This window comes from Odocoileus virginianus, chromosome 16, assembly GCF_023699985.2.
Source record: "Odocoileus virginianus isolate 20LAN1187 ecotype Illinois chromosome 16, Ovbor_1.2, whole genome shotgun sequence".
NCBI lineage: Eukaryota > Metazoa > Chordata > Mammalia > Artiodactyla > Cervidae > Odocoileus > Odocoileus virginianus.
Window position 1 is genome coordinate 12154632 of NC_069689.1, and position 25883 is coordinate 12180514.

At 55.7% G+C, this 25883-nt stretch overlaps 2 protein-coding genes across 3 annotated transcripts in view; one reads left to right on the forward strand and one right to left on the reverse strand.

Annotated features, from left to right (window-relative positions):
• The window catches only part of HHIPL1 (HHIP like 1), a 56962-nt gene extending 38365 nt beyond the window's left edge, over window positions 1-18597 (reverse strand). The window contains exon 1 of the mRNA XM_070477852.1: window positions 18254-18597. Within this exon, the coding sequence (XP_070333953.1) occupies window positions 18254-18370 (117 nt within the window). The 5' untranslated portion in view covers window positions 18371-18597. The remainder of the gene's footprint in view (window positions 1-18253) is intronic.
• Window positions 18587-25883, forward strand: part of CCDC85C (coiled-coil domain containing 85C) — an 80097-nt gene continuing 72800 nt past the window's right edge. For both annotated transcript variants that reach the window (XM_020899082.2, XM_070477856.1), the window contains exon 1: window positions 18587-19743. In XM_020899082.2, the coding sequence (XP_020754741.2) occupies window positions 18945-19743 (799 nt within the window). In that variant the 5' untranslated portion in view covers window positions 18587-18944. The remainder of the gene's footprint in view (window positions 19744-25883) is intronic.

Below are 25883 nucleotides of genomic sequence, written 5' to 3' on the forward strand. Positions count from 1 at the left end.
GGCTCCTGGCTCATTCATTCACCCGGTGAGCACAGAGAGCCCGTCCCAGCCCAGCATTTTGCGCACGGGGGTCTGTGATCCTCATTAACCCTTGACCTGGTGAGCATCCTCTTTGGAGAAGTGGGAAAAGCGAGGCTCAGAGAGGTTCAGCCACTGGTCTGAACCTGGCTGGGCCCTGAGCCCGGGTCCTTTCGGCAGCACAGAACTGCCTCTGCAGGGGTGTGGTCCTGCCTGGGCTCTGAGAACCCTGAGATCCCAGGGTGTAAGTGAGGGGCCAGGAGACAGGGCCACAGCACTGGCCATGGGGTGGCGGGGGGCATGAACGGGGAGCCCAGGGGCCTGTGGGAGCCTGATGGGCTGGGAGGGGGTGTGGAGAAGGACTTTACAAGCCTGTGTCCAGGCAGCGTGGGAGTCAGCCAGGTGAGGAAGAGGGACAGGGCATCCGAGGCACAGGGAACACTGTGGCCCAAGGCGCGGAGGTGTAACAGATAAGGGCAGGTCTAGGAGGCAAGCTCTTCACACTGTCCTTTTGGTGGAATGGAGAATGCAGGCTGGAGAGGAGGGCAGCCGTAACTCCCCGGACCCAGTGACCTGGGGGCAAAGTGAGCCTGTAAATCAGTGCAGTCTGATGTGAGAGGGTCTCTAAAGGTGGGCCATGGGACTCTGCCTTCTGCTCTGCTCGTTTCAATCAAGCATCTGCATGGAGCCCTGGGAGGCTTGCTTATCAGATGTGCCAGTGGCAACATCCCACGAAAACACAGCATTTCCAGGAACCTCAGCAGGTGAAACAGGGGACTGAGTCCAACAGAATGGAATTGAACAAAGAGAGCCTGAATAACCTGCCTTCATGTGCAGAAGGTCGAATGCACAGACTGTTCCCCCAAGTTGTCTTTTAAATGAGCATCTCTTGAGGCTGAGATGGAGGACCTGTTTTCCTGGGGCCCACCCACAAAAGGTTTTATATCAACTTTTTGTGGGCAGTGGGCCCCCGGATGAATGACCCTGTATCATCCAGGAGGATCCTCTCCAGGGGATCTTCCCAACTCAGGAATCGAACTTGGATCTCTCATTGCAGGCAGCTATGCTTCTAATAGGAGGAAGGGGAGTTGACCCTGTGAGGCCAGCCTCTTAGTGGCTAGACCATCTCACAGAGCCTGGCACTAGTGGGTTCCCCCTTCCTATTATGTGTCCTGAGCCTGGGAGAATCCTTCCGAGGAGGGCAGCCAGTGGCCTGGCTCCAGGACAGGCAACCCCAGCCGTGCCTGTAAGGCTCCCTCCCCCACAACAGCAGTTGGAGTTGGCTGAACCCCCAGTCCTACCCAGGAACAGCTATCAGGCTGCTCCGAGGCCGAAGAGAGCCACGGCTAGCTGAACATCAGCTTTGGGGCAGGGCAGCGGGGGTAACGCCCTTCCTGCGGGCGTGGACGCACGGCCGCTCCTTGTGCCTGTGATGAAATGTGGACAATGGTTGGAAAAACTGGTCAAGGGGAGACTCGGGAAGCCAGGCGGCCTGGCACGCAGCAGGTGCTCGGTAAGCACGATGAGTCGTGAATGAGTCTTCAGGCCTCCGGGCAAGCCAGTTGAGCCCCTCTGCCTCAGTTTATACAGCTGTAAAGTGGGTGTAATGTCCACAGCCAAGTAAATTTTGGGCAAACAGTGGCACAGGGTGGGCACGCAGCCTGGGGAGACCCTTCTGCCTAGCTGGTACAACCTTCAGGCCTCTGAGAGATGGTCATGCTGCTTTAGCTTGTCCACCTCCAGGGGCAGAGAGCTCACTTCTGAGTCTGAAACAGAGCAGACACCAGCCTGCCTTCAGAGAATTCATAATAGGGAGGGGGAACCGATGAGTGCCAGGCTCTGTGAGATGGTCTGGGCACTCAGAGGCTGGCCTCCCAGGGTCGACTCCTCCTGCTCCTATTAGAAGCATAGAATCTGCCTGCAATGAGAGATCCAGGTTCGATTCCTGAGTTGGGAAGATCTGCTAGAGAAGGAATTGGCAACCCACTCCAGTACTCTCGCCTGGAGAATCCCATGGACAGAGGAACCTGGCAGGCTACAGTCCATGGGGTCACAAAGAGTCAGACACGACTGGGCAACTGACACTCACTTTCAGTGGGAGAAGGGCCTGAGTGTCCCATAGATGCGCCCTGGAGGGGCGGCCCCCACCTCAGGGGGGTCAGAGAGGCCAGAGGTCCTTTGTTGTCTGAAAAGATGAGGAACCATCAGCTCACTGGGTCTCAGGCCTTCTCTCTGGCCCTTGCCCAAAAGCTGCTGACAGATGTGGATGGCTTTCTGCTTCCTGTGACCTCCACGGAGAAAATCCATCACCTGCTGGCGAAGCCATCCCGGCGGGCCCCGGAAAGATGGTACTGAGTCACCTGGCCCTCGTGGCTCTGCCAGCCGTGGACGCGTCAAGCTGGTCATTAGCTCTTACTGGAAGGACCAGACCTGTCATTTTCCTCCGGAAGTGCCGAGGGCGACTTGCTGGCCGCCCCTCCCAGAAGCCAGAGAAAGGCCGGATCCTCCTCCTGGGGCGAGACTGGATTAGGGATGGGGACCAGGGGCGGGAGAACATCCATCCTTCCGCTCAGGAATCCCACTTCTGGGAACTCGTCCCGAGGAAACAATCGGACAGGAAAACCAAGCTGTGCACAAACATGGCCCCGCGGGAAGTATTTATAATAGTTCAGCCCCGGAAATCACCCTTGCAACCCGCAGTGGAGGGGCAGCCAAGCACCTCAGCTGCCTAAATAGCACACGGTGGTAAAATTAGGTGAATGGGGGGGTGGGGGCGGGGTGGCGCCTGGTGGCTGTGGGTCAATCACCTGAGGTTCCTGATGCCCCCATCCCCACCCCCGCACTGATCAAGCAGACCTACTCCCAGCTGCACCCAGAGGTGCAGAATCTCCAGGGAAAAGTTCTATCTGACAAGGGTCTGCGTGATTCCTATCACTGGGCTGGCTGAGACACCCTGCTCACGGCTAAGATTGCAACTTCAGCCATGCATTGATTTAAACCTTGTTAAGTCTTAGTTTTTGCATCTGTGAAATGGGCCTAGCCCCAGGCCTGTCCCTGGGATTCTGGGAAGGTTGGTGAGATTCTGGATAGGATGACTCCATGGGATGCAAGGCTCTGGGAGCCTCTGTCACCACTTACACAGGCTGCCTCTCCCCCTCCCTCTCCCCAGACCTGTCCCATCACCACTGGGGGAAGTTACACCTGTGCATTATATTAAAAAGCAGAAACATCACTTTGAAGACAAAGGTTCATATAGTCAGAGCTATGGTTTTTCCAATAGTTATGTACGTATGTGAGAGCTGGACCATAAAAACAGCTGAGGAGCACCAAAGATCTATGCTTTCGAATTGTGGTGCTGGAGAAGACTCTTGAGAGTCCCTTGGAAAGCAAGGAGATCAAACCTGTCAATCCTAAAGGAAATCAACCATGGATATTCATTAGAAGGACTGATGCTGAAGCTGAAGCTCCAATCTTTGGCCACTTGATGCAAAGAGCCAATTCATTGGAAAAGACCTTGATGCTGGGAAAGATTGAGGGCAGGAGGAGAAGGAGGTGACAGAGGATGAGATGGTTGGATGGCATCACTGACTCAACAGACATGAGTTTGAGCAAAGTCCGGGAGATCATGAAGGACTGGGGAGCCTGGCGTGGTGCAGTCCATGGGATCGCAGCGAGTTGGACACGGCTGAGCGACTGAACAACATACAACAGCAACCGCACCCAGCGCACACAGGCTGGTTTGAGGACATCCAGTGTCAAGACGGGCAGGGAGGCTGGTGGGATGTTTCTGCGGGGGTCTTCTCCACGCTCCCCCTACCTGGCCAGGCTCAGTCCCAGCCTGGGGAGGGGAGGATGGAGGCTCTGAGCAGAGCACGGCAGCCCCGCACACCTGATGTGTCAGACTCCAGGTGGGGGAGAATGCCACCTCCCTTCCCATTCCGTTCCTACCTGGTTCCCCAAGAGCCAGAGAGTGTCTGAGCCCTTGCTCTATACCCACGCAGGTCTAAGTATTTGAAGGATGTTCCTGAGCGAAGCAGCTGGGCTTTGTTCCCCAGAATCTTAAAGAGAGAAGGAAAGGCCAGGCAAAGGCCTGGGGCTGCTAGCTGTTTCGCCGAGGGGACTGGGCTAAGGGGCGTTAGGGGTCTGGTTGTACACATGGGTCCGGAGCTTTGGGTCCACGTGGGCGGAAGAGTGTGAGGCTATAGAGGAGACTAAAGAGTCTATAGAGGAGACTAAAGAGTCGTGTTGGGTGTGCTGCTCCTGCAACCAGGAAGATCTGGGTGCAGAGTGCAGGGAGAGTGCAGGTGTCCCACTCCTGAGATGGGTGAGCCTCTTTTTTCTTAGTAGCTTTCAGGATCTCCCATCTTCTCTGGAGGGACTGGGCTGGGTCGGTGGTCCTGAGCCATTGTGTGTTTTCAAGGGGAATATTAAGAGTCTGGGGCTGCGAACCTAAAGAGATTTGACTACAGCAAACTTAGGACTTCCCCACTGGTCCAGTGGCTAAGCCTCCACGCTCCCAACTCAGGGGGCCCGGGTTCCATCCCTGGTCAGGGAACTAGATTCAAGATGCCGAATGAAATTAAGACCCAGAGCAGCCAAATAAATAAAAATAAATCTTTGTGTTAAATGAACATTTATAAAAAGAAAAAGGAAAGAAACAACAGTAAACTCATCAGCAGTAAGCATGACTCGGAGCCTGTCTCAGGAGCATGGAGACCCCTGAACCCACCACCCGACCAGCTGGACTTTCTCTGGACTTTCTGCACGGAGGTGCCTGTCCACTGCCCCCCCGCCCCAGCTCCCACACAGCCCCCAGGATACCGCATCTAAGTGCAGCCCTGGCTGGTGCCAGCCCTTCCTCTTGGGCAACTGGAGGTACCCCCTCAACAGGGCACCCCCACCTGCTGGACAAAACACTCCTTCCAACAGACCCTGGGAGTGGGGTTTGTGACTACATATGAGGAAAAGTAAATTGTATGGTCAAGTGAAGGGTTTGCAGCCTCCTGGCTGGGTGCCCCCAGGCCGAGAGAGGTGACTCCAGCTCTGAAGTTCCAGCCTGACTACCTCTCACAGGCTCTTTTTTTTTTTTTTTAATTTTTATTTATTTATTTTTGGCTGTACTGGGTCTTTGTTGCGGTGCCCGGGCTTCCTCGAGTTGTGGCAAGTGGAGGCCACACTTCACTGTGGTGCCTGAGCTTCTCATTGCAGTGGCTTCTCTTGTTGCAGGGCACAGGCTCAGTAGTTGCGATGCTCCGGCTTGGCTGCCCTGGGGCGTGTGAGATCTTCCGGGACCAGGGATCAGACCCGTGACCCCCGCACTGGCAGGTGGGTTCTTAACCACTGGACCACCGGTGAGGTCCATGCCTCTCCCTGGCTCTTGAACGTGTCCTCCACTGACCGGCCACGGCAGGGACCCGTTTCAACCCCCTAAATACACACGGACTCTCAGCTTCTGTGGGCATAAATGGACATGCTCATTCCTGTTCACCTTGCAGGCTTTGCAGGGAGGATGGGAGGAGGATGCTCCCCAGAGAATGCTTCATAAACTGGAAATGGCCTTGGAGAACGTGAGGGCAGATTGGGCTGGGTGGGCCTGCAGTCCTCGAGGCTCCGGGGCCTGGGCTGCTGAGCATTAGGTCTAGGAGTGTGTCTGGGGGAGCATCTCTGGTCCTTCTCTCTTGTTTCACACGCCCTGGCCCAGAGGTAGGTTTTATTATTTAGATTAGTTATATATTTATTGTTTATACATAATAAATTATACAATATAAATGTTTTATATAAATTGTATTATAATATAATATAAATGTATTGTTTATATAAAATATAATATATTAATTATATATAGCTATATATATTATTCATACTGTAAACCAAACAATGCATGCACCTTGGGTAAAAACAAACCCAATAACAGTAAAAGGTCCAGAAGGAAATATTTCCCTGGCCTTTCCTCCCCTCCCCCACCCCCGGAACAATCTGTTTCTACATTTAGTTGTTCCTTCTGGTTTGATCTCCGCATTTCTTGGTAAGGGGTTTCCGTCCGTGGCTTTCTGGATTTCTTGGTTCTAGACTTTTCTAGAATTCCTTCCGGCCACGATGGACAAGCCCTCACCTCTCTAAATCCTCCCGCTCTCACATCTCCTCCGTCAGCTTCCCCTTGAGGCTTAGGTGACTAGTCGTCCAGGGTTTCATTATGATTCTATAAACGTTGCCTATGAAAGTCAAGGAATGGTTTCTTTTTTGGTGGAGTTTGTTTATGCCTTGGAGTTAATGTGTTTAAAAAAACAAACTTGTAAAATGTCTCTTTTTCCATCTGCTCCGCTCTAACCTAGTGGCGGGATGGTCAAATGGTCAGGCACTTGGATATCTTATCTCGCAGCGCCAACCTGGTCTCTTCCAGGCTGAACCCTCCCCACTCTGCTCTGGGGCCTGGGCTGGCCCCTCCCCCTTCTCCTCCCCTCCCCCACCCCTCCCCCCAGTTAAGGACTGGCCCCCCTGGGGAGCCGTCCTGTCCTCTGGTCTACTCTCAGCTCCTAGGTGGAGCATGTGCTTCAAAAGCTTCCTGAAAGGTGCACGGTAGTCCAGTTTTTCCTCTTTTTGGTGACCTTGCATTTCTGACAATGTTTATATTCCAGTCTCATATTTGGCTGATGTCCTCTGTGGGCATAGAATCCAGGCAGGAAATCCTTTTCCCTTAGACTTTTAAGGCGACTGATGACTCTTGTGATCTTCTAGCCTCTAGGGTTTCTAATAAGAAGTCCAATGCCAGCTTGTTAAAAATGTATTAATTTAAATACACGTGCACAGAGTTTAAAAAATCAGATACAAGTATAAAGCCTATGAAAAACAAAAACTCCCTGCCTCAAGGCTCCACCCCGATCCTGATCCTGCATCCCAGAGGCAACTGCTTTCGATTCTTCTTTTGTCCACAGTTCAAAACAACACACTAACACAGTTCTTTGACTTTCCAGTTTAGGTATTATCACTGCCTTTCTCTTAGGGACCAGGAAGATTTACTCCACTTATAAACCACCCCCACACATGCCACCCCTTCCCCTATGCTCCTAGTAAAACTGTAAACAATTTTCTTTGGTTAAATCAGTGTTTACATATGATACTATTTAAACACTCTGGTCAACAGAGCCACAGCACATCCTATGACTGTATTTCCTTCCTTGCAGGACTTCTGGGTTTCCCTGGGGATTATTAGTTGCCTCCTTCTTTGTACTTGCTTCTCATTCACCACCAGGCTCTCTGACAGAGCTCTAATGCTCCTCTCTAGGTAGCCGAGGCCCCAGGCAATCCACGAGTTGTGTTCTCTTTCTCGGCCAGCTCCTCCTGGTGCCCCTTCCCACCCCATTCCAATGTGCTCTGATAGTTTCTAGCCCTGAAGCCCTCGCTGTCATCCTTCCCTATGCCATCACCTTCGTTCAGGCGCTAAGTCGTGTCTGACTCTTCGAGACCCCGTGAACTGCAGCACGCCAGGCTTCCTTGTCCTCCGAGATGTATACCATCACTTTGGAATTCCCCAATTCCTGAATTTTGGATCTTGTGTCTTTGTTTGTTCCTAATTTTTAGAGAAAGAATGCGTGGGAGATACTTTTCTAAAAATCTGGGGACTTTTGGGACTTCCTTGGAGACGCAGTGAATAAGAATCTGCCTGCCAATGCCAGGGACACAGGTTCAATCCGTGGTGTGGGAAGATTCCACATGCCTCAGAGCAACTAAGCCTGTGTGCCACAACTACTGAGCCTGTTTGCTGCTAGTACTGAAGCCGGAGCACCCAGAGCCCGTGCTCCACGGCAAGAGACGCCACCACAATGAGAAGCCAGCGGCACTGCAGCAAAGAGTGGCCCCCGCTCACTGCACCTCGAGAAAGCCCGTGCACAGCAACGGAGACCCAGCGCAGCCAAAATAAATAAATAAAATTTAAAAGTCTGAACATGTCATACTTTACCCTCATACATAATTAGCCAGATACTGAAATCATTTTCCTTCAGTATCTTAAACGTGTTGCTCCAAGATCCTCTAGCGTTTGGAGTTACTGTTGAGAACGTCAGGGTTTCTGCTTCTTGATCCTCTGTGTGTGAACTCTCTCTTTCTCTCCCCTTCTCTCTCTCTTTCTTTCTGGAGATTTTTAGGATCTCCTCCACCCTGATGTTTTCAGATTTTACAAGGATGTGCCCACTATGACGACTTCTCCACTTCTGTGCTTGCGCTTTGTAGCCCTCAGTCCCAGGGTTTTATGTATCATATCGCTAATATTTTCCTTCCCTTCATTTTGTCGCATTAGATATGGGGCAAAAAAAAGGGGCGGGGACATTAAGTGAGAACTCTAGAGTGAACTCCAGAATCCCTTGGCCTCTTCCCTAACCTTGGCAGTGTATCTAAAGATTATTTGGGGTATCTGGAGAACCTAGAGAAAAATCTCTAAATCCAGACACTTGGAGAAAGGAGTGCCCCCAGAAATGGTGGTGGCTTCTTGGGTAGCCTGGCCAATGAACAAGGACTTCATCTAACCCAGTCCTTCTCCACCCTGCCTGCTAGACCCCCCTCCTCCAGATGGAATGGGTCTGGGATGGGGCCTGGGCATCTGCATTTTACCAGCTTATGAGGGGCTTTCCAGGTGGCGCTAGTGGTAAAGAATCTGCCTGCCAATGCAATTTTGATCCCTGGGCCGGGAAGATCCCCTGGAGGAGGGCCTGGCAACCCAGTCCAGTATTCTTGCCTAGAGAATGCCATGTATAGAAGAGGCTGGTGGGCTACAGTCCTTGGGGTCACAAAGAGTTGGATACGACTGAAGCAACTTAGCATGCACACAGGTGAGTCTGAGCAGTCAGTGCCCAGAGCTGACAGCCACTGATCTGACCCACTGGCCTTGTTCAGAGTTAGCTACTTCCTGTGTGCTGTGAGCTTAGTCACTCAGTCCTGTCTGATTCTTTTCAACGGCTCAGCAGGTAAAGAATCACCTGCAGTGCAGGAGACACAGGAGATGCAGGTTCGATCCCTGGATCGGGAAGATCCCCTGGAGCAGGAAATAGCGGCTTCCTTAGTGTTACTGGAAGCGTGGCCTCTCTGAGCACTGGTGTTGAATCTAAATCCTGCAGACAGAATTTTGGGTGAAGTAGAAAAGGGTAGCTTTATTGCTTTGCCAGGCAAAGGGTGACACGCCAGGCTTCTGCCTTGAAGAATTGTGTGTCTCCATCGCAAAGAACCTGATGAGGGTTTTTATAACAGAGTCAAGTGTGGGGTCTCTGACAAAGGTTAGGGTGTGAGCAGGATGGTCTGATTCTTGATGAGCTTCTCTGATCACTTTCCTCTGGCCTCAGGTGTTTCCTGGCTGCTCCTTCCTTGCTTAGCAACTGTTCAGACCCACACTCTGGAACTCAGAGAAGGTCATCATGGCTCAAGTCTTGACTATAAGAACTGGGGGACAGAAAGGCCTGGGAGCCCCACAGGGCCTTGCTCGGCCTCATTAGGACCCTGACTTGTTTATTATAGAGGCTCTGACAGTTTGGGATGCTAAGATATGACTTTCCATTGCAAAGCTGGGTCCTGGAATTGGGTCTTGGTGGAGCTGAGCCTGTGCTGGAAAGAAGGATCAGCCCTCCTAGAGTCTCCGGCTGGGCTCTGGGGGATTCCCAGGCCTTTCGCTAGCAGACCAGCTCCCCACCTGCCTCACTGTGTGGCTCAGGGTTCGAGCCCACCTTTTCTCGTGCATTTGAGTATCTCTCCGTCCCAGCAGGAGGAGGGAATGATTCCATTTCCCCGTAAGAACCAGAGGCTCACGGAGGGGCAGGACCCCCCAAGGTTAAGCATCAGGTTAGAGACACAGATTCTAACTCCAGGGCTTCCCTACTTAAACCAGCTCCCTCCTGTATCATTCATTCATCCCACAAATACTCTGAGTTCCCAGCTGTCTGCTGGGAGGACTCTGGGGAATGTTGCTGTTGTGCAGTCGCTCAGCCCTGTCTGACTCTTTGTGACCCCATGGACTGCAACACGCCAGGCTTTCCTGTCCTTCACTGTCTCCTGGAGTTTGCTCAAACTCCTGTCCATTGAGTTGGAGATGCCATCCTACCATCTCATCCTCTGTCACCCCTGTCTCCTTCTGCCCTCCCTGTTCCCCAGCATCAGTCTCTTTTACAATGATGGGCTCTTCGCATCAGGCGGCCAAAGTATTGGAACTTCAGCTTCAGTAATAGGGCTTCTAGTGAATAGTCAGGGTTGATTTCCTTAAGGATTGACTGGTTCGATCTCCTTGCTGGGCAAGGGACTCTCAAGAGTCTTCTCCAGCACCACAGTTCAAATGGCGGTAAACAAAGAGATGGACCCAATTGATGGTTCTGTTGGTAAAGGCCAACTGTGGACTCGCCTAAGGGGCTGGGTGAAGGGGACACCTTCACTTCAGCCCAGCCTCACCCAGAGCAGGTCACAGGAGGAATTATTGATACTGCTGTTGTTGTATCAGACAGGAGGGGGCAGGCTGGAGAGAGTGGGAAAGGCTGGTCTTGGAACTGGCAGCAGCCACATTAACAATTAAGGTCTTCACCGACTTCATTTCCACCGTCAGAGCATGAAATATTCAGCAGCGGAGGAGGCTGGTCTCCGATCTCTGCAGAGAGCAGGGCCAGAAGGGCAGCTGCCCAGGCCTGGCGGGCAAGGCATCTAGAAGCTGAGGTGGGGCCTGGGGGTGGGGGTGGGGGTCTCTGGGCGTGGCCCAGAGGTATCTCCTGCAGACCCCCAGGGAACTCTGCTGGGAGGGTCCCAGAGAAGGGTGGGGCTTTGTCCTGGAGGAGGGTACAGCTGCGGCCAGGCAGATGGAAATCACCCATCACAGTGGGACTGCTCGCCTGGGCTTCCCCCTTCCTAGCACAGTCATGAGGGTCACAGAGAAGCACAGCTGGCCTCAAAGACCATGTGTCTGGGGTCTGGAACTTATCACCTGGAATAAATCCTGTATATCTGACAAGTAACATAAGTCATGTCTCACTGATATCTCTGCACATTTGAAAGTGTCAATTTGATAAACATTTCAAAGATGTCATAGTGGGCAAACCTGCTATACTGTTTCTTTTTTCCCCCTAATATACTGTGCACCTCCACTATGAAATTTAGCCAGGGTTTCTCTTATGCCCCGAGAGCCACGAGGGTACAGACCCAAGAGAAGCTCGTGCCTGTGAGCACGGGGACACAGAAGGCAGCATCGCTCGCTGCAACAGAAAACTAGAAACAAATGCCCTTCAACAGGAGAAGAGAAGTAAAGGTAATGTATTCATGCAATGGAAATTAGATGGCAGCGTTCTCAGCTGGGGAGATTTCGCTCTCAGCGGCCATTTGTTAAGGTCTGGAGACACTGTTGTTCTTGTTTTTTAATTTTTATTTTATACTGGAGTATAGTTGATTTACAATGTTGTGTTAGTTTCAGGCAGACAGCAAAATGGTTGGGTTATACACATACACGTATCTATTCTTCCATTTAGGTCATTATGGAATACTGAGCGGTGTTTCCTGTGCTCTATAGTAGGCCCTTGTTGATTATTTTATATATAGTAGCTTGTATCTGCTCCTCGTGTTGGGAAGATCCCCTGGAGGAGAGCATGGCAACCCACTCCAGTATTCTTGCCTGGTGAATCCCATGGACCGAGGAGCCGGGTGGGATACAGTCCATGGGGGGGTGTTCTCAAAGAGTCGGACAGGACTGAAGTGGCTTAGCAAGGACGCAAGTGTATCTGTTAATCCCAAACTCCTGATTTATCCCTCCCCGCCACCTCCTGCCTCTGGTAAGCATGAATTTGTTTGCTAAGTCTGAGAGTCTGTTTCTATTTTGTAAGTGAGTTCATTTGGATCATTTTTTTAGATTGGAGACGTTTTTGGTTTTCACAGTAGCAGGGGCAGGGGCGTCACTTCCATCTAATGGGTGGAGGCCAGAGAAGCTGGCAAACATCTTACACTGGGGAGGATGCCCCCTCCCCGCCCCTACAACAAAGACTTCTCCAGTCCAAACTGCCAACGTGCTGAGGCTGGGAAACCTCACTCTACAGCCAGCCGTGCAAATAAATGAACCCCAGCGACATATTTCAACATAATAATGCATGACTTAAAAGCTTGCTGCCAGAGAACACATGAAGTATAATACCATTTGAATAAAGTTCAAAAGCATGCAAGATTAAGCAGTATATTACAAGGGGGAAATACAGAACTATGAGATACAGGAATAAGCAATGCAACATTTAGGATCGTGCTCACCCTGGGGTCAGGTGGGCTGGCCAGGTGACCTGGGAGGGGCTCCAGGGGCCAATGACATCAGAGATTCCTTAACCTGGGCAGTAGGGTTCCAGGCACCTGCGTTGCAGTTTGTTGTGGTAGGAAATCACTCATAATGAGAAGACTGGTGTTTTGAAGTGCACGGAGCTGGGAGCCAGTCCTTCAAAGAGCTTTCCTCACTAGGTTTCCCTGTGATTGAGGGTTCCTCCCCTCTCCCTCCCCCTTCCCCTCCCCCCTTCCCCTCCCTCTTTCCCCTTCCCTCTCCACTATTGCTTTGCTCCTGTCAGTGTCAGCAGCTGCAGGGGAAGGAGGGTATTTTGGTGGCTCCAGAGGGGAAGGGAGAGGCAGGGTCCTGATCCCCCACCACTGAATTGATCCCTAAAGGCGACTTTCTCCCACCTCTGCCCTGGCCTCTGGCCAGCCTGGCTTTGCAGTCTTCTGACTCTGTCTCAGCCTCAGCTGACTCTCTGATCCATTTGAAGCTCCGGTCACTTGCTCTTTTTCAAACAAAGTCTGCCAGGTCCCTCTTCTGCTCTCCACTCTTCTGCGGCTCCCACTGCACCTAGGTTGGGTGCGGGCTTGTGCTCAGATGCTTCAGTTGTGTCAACTCTGCGACCCCACGGACTGTAACCCTCCAGGCTCCTCTGTCCATGGGAGTCTCCAGGCAAGACTAGTGGAGTGGGTAGCCATTTCCTTCTCCAGGGGATCTTCTTGACCCAGGGATCGAACCCCTGTCTCTTATATCTCCTGCATTGGCAGGCGGGTTCTTTCCAGTAGCACCCTTAGGTTAACGTTGAGGCTTTTGCCTGTGACGTTGGCAGTTCTGGAAGCTGTGCAGTTCATCACTGACTTCCTGATCTCCAGCACCCAGGGGCCTTGCAGCTGGTTAAGGATGTGAGTGAGTGAGCCCACCCTCCCCCTAGACCCCCAGGGCTATGCTCCAGGGGCTGATATCCCAGCAAACTTGCCTGCTAGTGGCCCAGCATCACTGCAGTTTCCCCACTTAAAAATGTGAGAATTGAGACCCTTCATTACTAAACCTCATTCTGTGCTGCGCCCTTTCCAGAAGGAAGTCGGTGGCAGCCCAAGGCCATAGCCAGCATCCTTTGTAGCCCTGTTTGCCAGGGCAAGCACTAGGCTTCCTGGACAGCCCTTGTTTCAATGTGCCTCAGGGTTTGCATCTGGGAAATGGGTACAAACATCCTTGTGGGAAGATTGTCCTGATCCAAAGGGTGGGGAGAATGAGCAGAGAGGAGAGGTGCATTTCTCCAGGCCTTGACACTGGCCTCGTGAAGGAAGGCTCAGAGGAGAAAACTGGCTCAGAGAGGGTAAGGGACTGGCCTAAGGTCACCCAGCAAATGGGTGAGAGAAGAGCTGTGAGACAGAGCTAACAGCACGCAGTGATTGATCTGTCAGCAGGGAGAGCTGGGAAGCTCTACCCAGTGGTCCCTCCAGAGGTGCAGGGAGTCTGACTTGGGGACAATGGGGAAGGCGGAAGCAGCAGGAAGCTGGGTGATGGGCGTGGTGCGGGCAGAGCGCAGGCCTCCCCATGGTAGAACCAGAGTCACAGTGAAAAGGATGTTGCAGAGCAGCCGGCGTGCAGGAGGCTGTAGGCTGTGGGCTCAGAAGGCCGTGGGTTAGAATCTCAGCTCATTCACTTGCTTGCCTTGTGACCTGGGACAAGTGACCTAGCCTGTGAGCCTTGGTTTGCCTCTCTGTAAAACGGGGATTGAGGCTCTTAACCGAGGACTGCATTGAGGACTCAGTGAGACAATCCCTGTGAATCCTTTGCCCAGGGCTGGGTAGATATGTAGCAAGTGCTCCGCAAACACTGCCCTTTATTCATAACAATTCCAGTTGCTTTTCCATGGGCCCTGATTTCACTGTGGCCTCTCAGCTGTGCATGGTGACTTCCCCCGTTCAGGGGTGCAGGGTGGGGTGCAGAGAAGAAACCCCAGAGCCTGGTCCTGGACCTGTCAGCTGCCATCGCCTCGCTGACCTGCAGAAATCCTCAGCCACCACACAAACCTCCACTGGCCACACCAGAGGCCTTGGACATCCACCAGCCTCTGAACACTGCCCATGAGTTTGCACTCAGTGATCTGAGCTTTGTGGAGACAAAACCCACAACCAATAGGAATTCATGTTAACTCCTCCAAGGGGTTAATGAAGTTGTCATTCTGATCATCACGTGGGGGCTGGTTTAGGACCCCTGGCACCCACTGGGTGCGTGGTAGGAGGTGATGGTTATTATTATTGCTGCTGCTGCTGTTCTTAGCCATCAGAGCGCCAGGAAGGGGGCTGCACTTCCCCTGGAACTATTCCCTGCTGTTCTCTGCCTCTTCAGGCAATAAGGCATGGCTGTGTCCACACCTGGCCCTCACCATTGCTCACCTCTGGGCCTCGGCTTTGTTGTTGCCTCCACCTGGATTATCTCAACCCTCTCCTTCCCCATCTACAATCTGATAAACTCTTACTCTTTAATTCCCTTTGGGTGGTGATGGGGGTGGAAGGTGGGGGTGGCAGGGGGGTGGGTGTCACCTCCTCCATGGCCTCAGGATGCTCCCACAATGATGTGTTCTGCTCCTCTCTTCTGTGGTGCTTACCACACTGCATTTCCAATGCATATCTGATTGTACATATACATATGCATTTATGCATAAACACTGAACCAATTATGCTTGTGTATTTCGGAAATCAATGAATGAAAGTGACCTTAGGCAAGTCATTTCCCTGCTGGGGCTCCATATCTTCATCATCAAAACGTGGGACTCAGACTTGATTGATCATGCATTTACTCAGCAAACAGCAGAGTGGCTGATGGGAGGTCTATGCTCAGGGCCCAGCCACAGAGGCATAAGAACCCTCTTTCCCTCCCATTGTGGAGACAATTTACTTACCCCTAGTGTGCTGTTACCATTTTTCAGGTTCACAGACCCTGTGATCAGGAATCATTTTGTCTACTATATATTAGTGTACTGGCTGTCCCCCTAGCTGGCTCTCAAAAACATTTGTGTGGCTTTAAATGGACACACACAGCCTTGGAGATTCAGAAGAAAAAAAAAAATTGAGGAGCGGTGGTGGTGCATCTTTATTTTTTTCCAAGACCCACAGCTACTTGTACTGGCCATCTAGAGAATTATTAGGGTCTTCCCTGGTGATTCAGTCGGTAAAGGACGCACCTGCAATGCAGGAGACTGCCTGCAATGCAGGAGACCTGAGTTCGAGCCCTGGGTCGGGAAGGTCCCCTGGAGGAGGAGATGGAAACTCGTGCCAAGTATTCTTGCCTGGAAAAGCCCATGGACAAAGGAGCCTGGCAGGCTATAGTACATGGGGCTGTAAGAGTTACTGTATTGGAGATCCATGGTTCAGTTTTACAGGTTTCATGACAAAGCAGTGCTTGTTACGATCACATAGCTAAAAAAAGCCAAAGACACTTGACATTTTTGGGACCCTGGCTTGGGTCTAGGGTCTGTTGGACCGCGAGTGTTCCAGGGGGGCTTGGCGCTTGCTGGACCCTTAGGGAGGGGGTTCTGGCTTGGATGGTGCCCCGTGCTTCAGGAGCCTGTTTCAGGTCTGGACCCTCTCACCCTCCTGCAGTCGGTCTTGTTGTGCCTCGGCCTGTCCAGCCACAGTGGGGAGAGCAAAGATTGTCCCTGAGACTTCCTACCCAGTAGCCTCATCTCTAGCCCCTTGTCTTTGCTGCATCAGAGGGACATGAGGGACGCTCTCGTGAGTTTTGGCAAGGGGGACTCTAGGTCCCACACCCTGTAGATGATGCAAGTAAACCCCCTCTAGATGGAGGCTTCATTTTTCTCTTGGAAAGTTCAGCTGAAGCTGCCAGCCCTGGAGGAGAGGACTAGATGCTATGGGAACAACCTGGAGCCACACTCAAATTGGGGAGAGGGGGTCCCCACAAACAGTGCTAACATTTCAGCGACTTCCCTGGTGCTCACCCTTCACTCTCCCAGGAGCGTCTCTGACCAGCCTTTGTTCTGGGGACAGCCTCCAGGGAGCTATTAGTTCCGGTTGGCCTTTGGGGGTAAGAAAGACTTTAGCCTTCTCAAGTGAGAGCTGGAACTCTTCTCCTCAAACTCAAACTTAGATGCCCTGGGCTGGGTCCTCGAAGCACAGTGCCCCAGTGGGGAGGGTGACACCTACCCTACTCCCCACCCCCCGCCGCAGGACCCAGGGACTGGTTCACCTGCCTGGGGGACCCTTGGCTACCCTGGGGTTTGACCCTCAAGCTATGCTCCCCCCACCCCCTGCCCAGCTCATCCTTTCCTCACTACCCTTTCCTAAACATCTATCTATATGGGGGTGGGGGGAGGGAGTGGCGAATCTGTACTGCCCTGCGACCCCACACCCCCACCCCTTCTCCACATATGGGCCAGAAAAAGAAAAGAAAGTGTTAGTCCATCAGTCCTGTCTGACTCTGTGCGGCCCCATGCAATCTAGCCCACACAGGCTCCGCTGTCTGTGGGATTTCCCAGGCAAGAATGTTGGAGTGGGTTTGCCATTTCCTTCTCCAGGGGATCTTCCTGACCCAGGGATCAAACCCAGGTCTCCTACACTGTAGGCAGCTTCTTTACTGTCTGAGCCATCAGAGTGAAGCTCTTAAAAGGCAAATCGGGTCGTGTTGTGTCCTGCTAATTCCCCCCACGGCTTTCCCAGCTGCCTTAGAATCACGGATGATCTGGTCTCTCTGACCTCATCTCTCACACCTCTTCCTTGAATAGGCCACTAACAGGGTAACCCTAGGGCCTCTGCACTAGCTGTTCTCTTTACCTGGAGTGCCCTCCCCCTTATCTTTGTCCTTCTCCGTCACTCAGACAGCAGCTTAGACCACACCTCCTCAAAGGTCCTCCCTGACCACGGGATCTAAAGTAATTGATAATCACTTTCTGCGACAGCAGCTGGTCTTAATCCCCTGCACAGCACTTATTACAGCCTCACAGTTCTCCAGTTTGTTGATTTTCTTCTCGCCCCTCCTCCCCACAGAGTGCAAAGTCCCCCCCAGCGGGCAGTGGCCGCCGGTCCCCTAGAAAATCCCCTAGTGGTCCAGAACAAGCCTGGCTTAGAGGAGGCGCTGTACACGGTTGTCCAATGAATGGCTGGGTCGCTGTAAGCCGGGACAACCGCTGCCGAGGGGCGCGCGCGCCCGGCCGTGGCGGTCTTGGTCGAGGGCGCGGGTCCCGGGGGGAGGGACGCCCCCCTCCGCCCGCCTGGCAGCAGACTCGCCGTAAATGCACTTCAGGGACGCGAGGACAACGAGATGGATTCGCACAAGCCAGTGGGGGGAGACCCGGGTGCCAGGCGAGGCTGTCGGTGGGGAGGGTTTGATTTTTATTGCTGCGGAATCGGCGCCCCGCCCAGAGTTAAGACCTCAGTGAAAGACCTTCCCCTCCCCTCCCCAGTGGTCTCCACGTCGCGAGTCACAGATTCCCTCCCGCATTCCGGGACGAGCGGTCGGGTTGGCGGGGGAACGGTGCGTGTTCCTCAAGCCCTCGCCCTCTCGGGGCAGGGAGGGTGCGGGACCCCGATCCGGGACGGCGGGTGAGGCCCCCTGGCCCTCCTGGGGCGCAGACGCCGGAGCCGCAGCCCCTGGCTTGAGTGGAAAACGCTGCAACCTCGGCGCGCTCCGGGCTGGGGACCACGGTGGAGACCGGGGTGGAGGGGGAGCCGGGGGCCGGGAGCGGACAAAGAGCCGCTCTCGGCCGGGGAGAGGGACCCCCCGGGCCTGAGTCCTATTGTCCGCCGTATCTCAGACTAAGCTGGACTCTGGTGCCTTCGGCCGGGAGAAGGGGAGCCGTCCTTCCGATCGTGGGTATTTGTTTATTCGGGGCGGGGGACGGCGGGTGGGGCGCGCGGGCCCAGGAAGGGGCTGGGCGCCCTTTTCCACGCGTCTCCTTTAAGGGAAGCCCTGCCCTACCTTTCCCACCGTCACCCTCCCTCCCCGCAGCCGTACCTGCATTTTAAAAGCGCCCTGTAGCCCTGGGATTGGCGGAGGCCGCGTCCTCCGGCCGCAGAAACTTGAACCGCGGCGCGGGGGGAGGTGGGCAGCCCGGAGGGTGGACTGTACCATCTCCTGCGGCGTCCCCCGAGTGCGCCCCGCCCCTCCCACACACCCCCGGAAGACCCAATCGGACCGGCGCGGGGGTGGGACCACGGCTCGAGCGCGCCTCTGGCTGGGCGCCGGGAGGGCGGGCGCACGGCGCGGGGGAGACGTGGGGACCTGCCGCGCCTCTGCCCGCCCGCCCGCTCGCTCCCCCCGGGGGCGGGGCCCGGACCGCGTGCGCCCCGCCCCTTCCCCGCCCGGAGTAGGCGGGCCGGCTGGGGCTCCAGAGCTGGGCCGGGGGCGGGCCTCCGCCTGCCTTGCCCGAGCCGGGAGAGAGCCCGGCACCGCGGCCGCCGACGCAGCAGCGTTCCCAGCTCGCCGAGTCTCGAGACGCACCGATTACCCCGGGCGCCCCGGGCGGCGGGCAGGCGCTGCGTGAGGGCGCGCGAGGCAGCGCGGGGCGGGCCGCACGCGCCCCCCGGCCGCCACCACCACCCCCACCCCACCCCGCCGCCCGCGCGCGGACCGGCCCAGCGCAGCCCCGGAACGGGGAGCGCCGGCCGGGCGAGGGCGCGGGCGATGCCGCGGTGACGGCCCCGCCATGGCGAAGCCCCCGGCGGCAGCGGCAGCGGCGGCGGCGGCGTCGGAGGAGCTGAGCCAGGTGCCGGACGAGGAGCTGCTGCGCTGGAGCAAGGAGGAGCTCGCGCGGAGACTGCGGCGCGCGGAGGGCGAGAAGGTGGGCCTCATGCTGGAACACGGCGGCCTGATGCGCGACGTGAACCGGAGGCTGCAGCAGCACTTGCTGGAGATCCGCGGCCTCAAGGACGTGAACCAGCGGCTGCAGGACGACAACCAGGAGCTGCGCGAGTTGTGCTGCTTCCTGGACGACGACCGGCAGAAGGGGCGCAAGCTGGCGCGCGAGTGGCAGCGCTTCGGGCGCCACGCGGCCGGCGCCGTGTGGCACGAGGTGGCCCGCTCGCAGCAGAAGCTGCGCGAGCTCGAGGCGCGCCAGGAGGCCCTGCTGCGCGAGAACCTGGAGCTCAAAGAACTGGTGCTGCTGCTGGACGAGGAGCGCGCGGCGCTGGCGGGGGGCGCGGGCGCGGGCGGCGGCGGCGGCGGCGGCGCCGGCTCCCGCAGCTCCATCGACAGCCAGGCCAGCCTGAGCGGGCCGCTGCCCGGCGGCGCTGCGGGCGCGGGTACCCGGGACGTGGGCGACGGCAGCAGCACGTCGAGCGCGGGCAGCGGCGGCAGCCCGGACCATCACCACCACGTCCCGCCGCCGCTGCTGCCTCCCGGGCCGCCCAAGGCCCCCGACGGCAAGGCGGTCGCCACGCGCCGGTCCCTGGACGACCTTTCGGCGCCGCCGCCGCACCACCGAAGCATCCCCAACGGCCTGCACGGTAAGGAGGGCGCCCGCCGGGTAGGGTGCGTCTCGGGCCCAGAGCCCCTTCCCCCGCGGGCGGGGAAAAAAAAAAAATACCCACCGCCACTCCGGACCCCTCCTCCGGCTGGCGTCGGAGAGATCGCCAGCCAGCAGGCGGTGGGTTTTTTTTTTAGGTGCCGAATTTTCCGGTTAAGCGATGGGGGCGTGTCCCTGCCGCGCTGAATCCGCAGCCGGTCCGGGACCCTCAGACTCCTCAGAAGTTTCTCCCCTGCGGAGTTTATCGGTCTCAGAATCTGGGACCGTAGGGCTGGCTGGAGGTGCCGCAGCTCTGCCTGGAAACACTGGCCCGGGGCCGGGAAGTTTTTAATGGGGGGTGCGGGGGAGGGAAGTGATAGGCCCTTTGAGCGGAAGTGAAATTTTCCCTCTTCTTGGAACAACGGGGCAGCCCCCAAGCAGTGATCACCTGTGTGCCGGGGCGGAGCTGGCATTCCACCTGGGCTTCACCGTGCTGTCTGCCCTAGGGAAGGGGTCACAGGCAGCTGGGCCAGGGTACTGGGGTGGAAGAACCTTCCTGGATTGCTATTACTCCTGCCTTTCTCAGCGCCCCCCGCCCCCGGGGAGCTTTCGTCAACTGAGGCTCTTAATATTTCCCAGAGGAATATAGGCTTGGACTGGATCCTGGCATTCTATCTCCTCGGGCCTCAGTTTCCTTATCTGTAGAATGGAGCCGGTAATCCCTACCTCCCGGATTTGAGGCAGAGATAAAAGCCTCTGAAGGGGTCTGTAAATTACTGCTCACCTTACAGGAAGTGCGGAGGTTGGCAGCAGCTGCTGGGGTGTGGGTGGGAGGACCTTTGGCCGCGGGAAAGCCCAGCTACTGTATTCCAGCCCGCTTGACTGCTGGGCCCCCGGGCAGAGGGCTCTGTCGGAGCCGGGCAGCTGGTCGCCCTCCCCGTCCCCAGCTCGCTGATCAGTGGCTGTCCCCCCTGCCTCACTCCTCTCCCTCTTCCCTGTCTTTCCACATTTTTGGTGGCTTGGCTCCTGCTTCTGGTGGCTGTTCCTGCTGCCTGAACTATTTGCCTGAAGGTGGAGATTAAACAGCCCTTTCTGGTTCTCTTTAAAGGCTTTCCTAGTTCAGAGAAAATGTATGGAGGCCTTAAATGACTGTTCTTCCCTTAAGCGACAGCCTGGGAGCCGGGTGGGGACGGGGCGTGCTCTCTGCTTTGGTGGCCAAGTGGCCTCTGCAGGTGCCTCTGGGTGGGGGCTGGGGTGGGAACTGGACCCGGGGGAGGTGGGGCCCTAGCCCAGTGCAGGTTTTATTTACCTTCCTAGCCTGTGAGTTGGGGCAGGGCTAGGTGTAGAGGGATATTTCATTACTGATTAGCAATCTAAGGCTACAACTTGGGTTTCTCTCCAGTGACTCTATCCACCCCACCTCCCACCAGCAAGCTCCGTAAGGCCAGTGGGAGTAGCTCCGAGTTAGGTGGTTTGCACCATTTGGGGAATGAGGAGTCCCAGTCTCAGCCTCTCTGGTCTTGTTTTCTGGGGCGGGGGTGGAGGGGTGGGCCTTGGGAGGGTCAGATATCTGGGCCTCGGTTTCCCCAAGTGCTGTAGGAAGCGGAGGACTGCGGCAGTCTGTGGCTAGGAAGCGAAATGTTTCTGGTTTTCAGCTGCGTCATCAGTGACACTTGGCGAGGGTGTTTCTCTGCAGGGCACTAAAGTGTCAGGGCATATTGGCAGAGAAGTTCTGGCATTATTTTGGACAAGGAGACGCGGACCCTGTCTTCGTTTGCGGCTGCTGTGAGCAGAGCAGGTGTGGAGGACTGGATCCCACCTGAGGTTTCCCAGCCCGCTGAGGGGCAGCGAGGGTTGGAGCTGTCGTTTTCCCTGTAGAGTCCACGCTCCCCCAGGACCCGGGCACACAGGACTGCCACAGAGTCTGTGGGGGCGCAGCTTTGTGTCGGGGTGAAATAAGCACTCAGCGTCATGATCACAAGCTTCAGTCATCAGTGGGATTGCTGTCAATTTAGTTTCGTCTCATAGTTGAGCGTGGCCTTGAGATGGTCTCCCAACTGTATGAGTGGGATGTCTGGAGACAAGGGAAGGCCCTTCTCTTCAAAGCCACTCTTCTGCCCTTGGACCTGTAGTTTTGGGTGGAGAGCAAGCTGGAGATGAGGCAGATAACAGGCCCCAGTCTGGATGGTGGTGAAAGTGGAATCAGATACCAGAGTGGTGCCTCAGATTCTTTGCCCTCTCAGCTTACCCTCACAGGAACCCCGCGAGGCAGTATTATCCCCATTTTACAGTCAAGCAACTAGAGGCTCAGAGAGGTTCTGAGCAATTCCTGGGAAGGCAACTAAGATTGCAGTGTCAGTTGTCAGTTGCCTGGGTGGTGCTGCGGAGGTCATGTACTGCTCCGGCCACGGGGTTGGCTCACGTCTCTGGCCTGTGGTCATTTTGGCCGATAATATTCATCAACAGACACTGCTGACTCCCCGTTCTTGATTCCGGCCCACGTTTGCCCTGCTTCTCCTGCCCCAGCAAATGTCACTTCCTTATCGGTGACCCCTGAGCAGATGGTTGATAACCCCCGTGCCTGGAGGGCTCAGACAATCTCCTGTTCGAATCTCTTCCCTCTTCCCTCCGGCCTGGGACTTCACTTTCACGAGCCTCTCTTTGCTCCTCTTCTGTAGAGTGGGTCCTCCTCTATCCCTGCAGACAGTGGGCCTCAACAGTTGTCAGGGCCTTGTCATGCGTGTTTCTCCCAAGGATCCTCAGGAGAAAGAGAGGGACCTGTTGGGGGTTTGCCAAATAGACATCGGCCGTTCTCTTTGAAACTCTGTTTGCTGTTTAGACAGACAGCTCTCCCGAATGCTTGCGGCTGAGCTGGTGTCTGGTTGCACCTCCTGGGGCGCAGTGGCCCTGGTCATGTCTGGAAGCTGCAGGGTGCCTGCAGCCCTGCTGGGTGCCCTTGGGGCTGTAAGAGGCTGTGGTGGGTGGCGGCCCATCTGTATTCCAGGTCCTCCCTGGCTGGGCCTGGGCCTGACTGGCCTGTGAATGGGAATTCAAATAAGCCTTTTTCTTGGTCTTTTTTTCTTTTTCTTTTTCTTTGATAGAGGTCTGGGCTGAGCTGATTAAAGTCTGGATTGGGATGCTCTTTGCTCTAATTTAATCGGGGGGCAGACTGGGACAGGCGAACCCCACACATCAGACAGTCAGGTCTGCACTTTGAACTCATGCAATTTTCAAACAAAAGTTATTTTTAACAGTTCTTCCTTCCCCCTCCCCATCCTGCGCGTCCCACCTTTTTCCTCCCTCCGGCCACCGTGTGCCCATTCACCTCTGGCCCACTCCTCCCATCACATCACATGGTCCACTCCCCTTTTTGCTAACCCCAGGAACGAGGGCCTCCAGCAGCCCTTTGTACAGGCCCCATTTATACCTTAAAAGTTTGCATGAAAAGTTTGAGCTTCTCAAAATAAGATGGGTTTGTTCTCCTGCTTGTGTTTTTTTGTTGGTTTAAAGGGAGGATAGAGTGAGGGTGGTCTGGGTCTTTAAAAAAAAGACAGAGCCTCTGGCCTTGAATAGGTCTTTTATGTGGGGATCCCAGCTCAGCAGCCCTGGGGCAGGACGCTAATGGGCAGCTTTTCCTCAACCTGGCCAGGCCTGGGGGCAGAGGTCAGTGAAGACAAGGAGGCGGGGTTGAATAAGCCTTTCCCCCTCCCTCCCCATCCTGACCCCACCACCTGTCACTGGCCTTGGGTACCGGGCCCGCAGGGCCAGGAGCTCATTGGCCGGTAACCCAGGGCATGTGCCCTGAGCCTCACAGTTTATACCTACCACAGAGCATCCCAGTCCCAGCTCCATTGTGTTCAGAGCTCCCAAGTGGTTCCCATATTGCAGATGGAGAAACTGAGGTCTGGAGAGGTGTGGTGACTAGCTCCCAGTCCTGTGGGCTGGCTGGGGCAGAGAGGAGTGGCTGGATCAGTCCAGGGGCTCTCTCTCAGCCTTGGGTGTCAGAGCCTGGGCCTACCACCCCTCTGGGCCAGGACAGTCTGAGCCCCCCCCATAGGAGGCCCCCTTCCAGCCGTGGAAGGCCACTCGGAGCTTAGTCGTGGGCAGGGCTCCAATGACCTGCAGATGGACCCAGGCAGGGCGGGGCCTGTGTAGCTAAGGTGTGGCTCCCCTTCTCAGGCCAGGCCCAGAGCCTCAGTCTTGCTGTCCTCTTTCCTTGCCTGAAGTTCACGGCTCCGGAGATCTGTGGATGGGAAAGTGCCAGCTTCCACGCACCGGGTCCCCTCACTTCTGTTTTCATTCCCTCGCTTCCCTGCCAGACAGCTTCCCTCTGCTGTCACGGCCCCTCCAGACCCCTCACCCAGGGCCTGGCCTCCGAGTTCCTAGGACACAGACTTGGTTTTTATGTTGATCCTGGAGCCGCAGGATTAGCAGGGAAACGCTCCGCTGCTCGTGGTCTGTGGTTTGCACTCGTGGGGGTTTCCTATGCTCTGCTTGTCCTCTATTGGCAGAAAGCATCGGAGGCCTGGACCCTGCTCAAGTTCTGGGACCTCTGTTTTCTCATCTGCAAAGTGGGAAGTTGTGACCCTCCTTCGGGTTGAGGAAGGAGGAAGCGTAGGGATGTGTGTAAAATGGGCAGCGTCTAAGAGGAGGCAGCTTACTGCACGTGGAAGCCTCGATTTCCTCATCTGTGTCCTGAGAACCGAGCCTCAAAGGATGAGCTCAGGGACTCCTGCAGACCTGCGTCCTCGGGGTGGGGCTGCGGGACCCCCATCATGTGCTCGTGAAGGGGCCTTTGTGCCTGCCTCCCGTCACAATCACAGGAGTCCTTGTCCGGTTGAATGGAAAGGGGTGGCATTCCAGCAGCAGCCATAGGTCTGCAGGTGGCTCTGGACCAGGGGTGCCGAGAGCCCAGGGCCTGCAAGGTGCTCTCACGACCTGCAGGGAGGCAGGGGGCCTGGAAGCCTCTTCTCAGGAACAGCAAGAGCGAGCATGTTGAGCCAGGAGATGAAAGGCTTTGGGGTTGGTGAGCGGCTGCTAGGCAGGGAGGGCTGTCAGCCCAGGGGGATTAGTGCTGTGTGCAGACCCCCGAAGTTCCAGCAATTCAGACTTCAGCTCCTGCAAACAAGAGTGGTCCAGGCGGACCTGGTTGCCTCTGGAGGTGGGGAGCTCCCCATTAGGGGAGGCATGCAAGCCAAGGGCATTCCTGAACCCACTGCGATGAAGCACTCAGACAGCTGGTCAGCTGGTTGTGCGAGTCCAGAACAGGAGTAGAGAATAGTCTGGAGGCGGGTGGGTGGGGCTGGTTGTTGAGAGAATTCGCCCTTCAAGCAGGAAGGAAAACAAGAGCAGACGTTTCTTGAGCGGTTACTCAGTCTGAGAGTGCCACGCGCGGTGATTCATGTAGCTGGGCTTGGGGAGTGGCAGCTTGGGAGCGTCCATCTGGAGTCCATCGTGGTGTGGGCTGGGTTGGGGGCCTCCGGGGTGGTTGTCGCGGGGACCGTGGTCACAGGAGAGAACCTTCTCTGCAGGTCCTCAGACCAGGTGTGTCTGCCCCAAAGGCCCGCCTGCCTCCTTGTGACTCCTGGCATCTGGGGTCAGGGGCTCCACCCTGAGCTATTGGGGTGCTCAGGCACGCCCTCTCTCTCTGCAGCCTCACTGTGCCTGCCCACGGAATACTTACGCCCATGGTGGCTCTGCCCATGCCTCCAGCCTGGGTGCCGGGGGACCCCTGCAGGGAGTGCCCTGGGATTTCAGAGCTGGAAAGGAGGCAGCGCTGATTTCCCTGGAGCAGGGTGGTGAGGGGACCCGAGTGGCTTCCCCGAAGCCTGGCGATAGAGGAACAGGTTGGTCTGCGAAAGAGAGCTGATGCTCTTTTGATTGTGAAGAGGCAGGAATGGTCCCCCACACCCTCAGCTTCCAGGCACCGCGAGCTGGTCACTGTCACCTGTGCCCCTCTTGCCGTCTTCTGCTGCCTCAGGCAGGCAGGGGCAGGAGGGCGGAGGGCAGGTCTGGAGCTGGGTCAGTGCCCTGGTGATGGGATGCCTGCCTCTTCTTGAGCAACTCACTGTTGGTCTCCACTGTCCCGGGAGCAGGGCAGAAAGATCAGGAGTTGTATTGATTCGTCGGTAAATGTTCTTG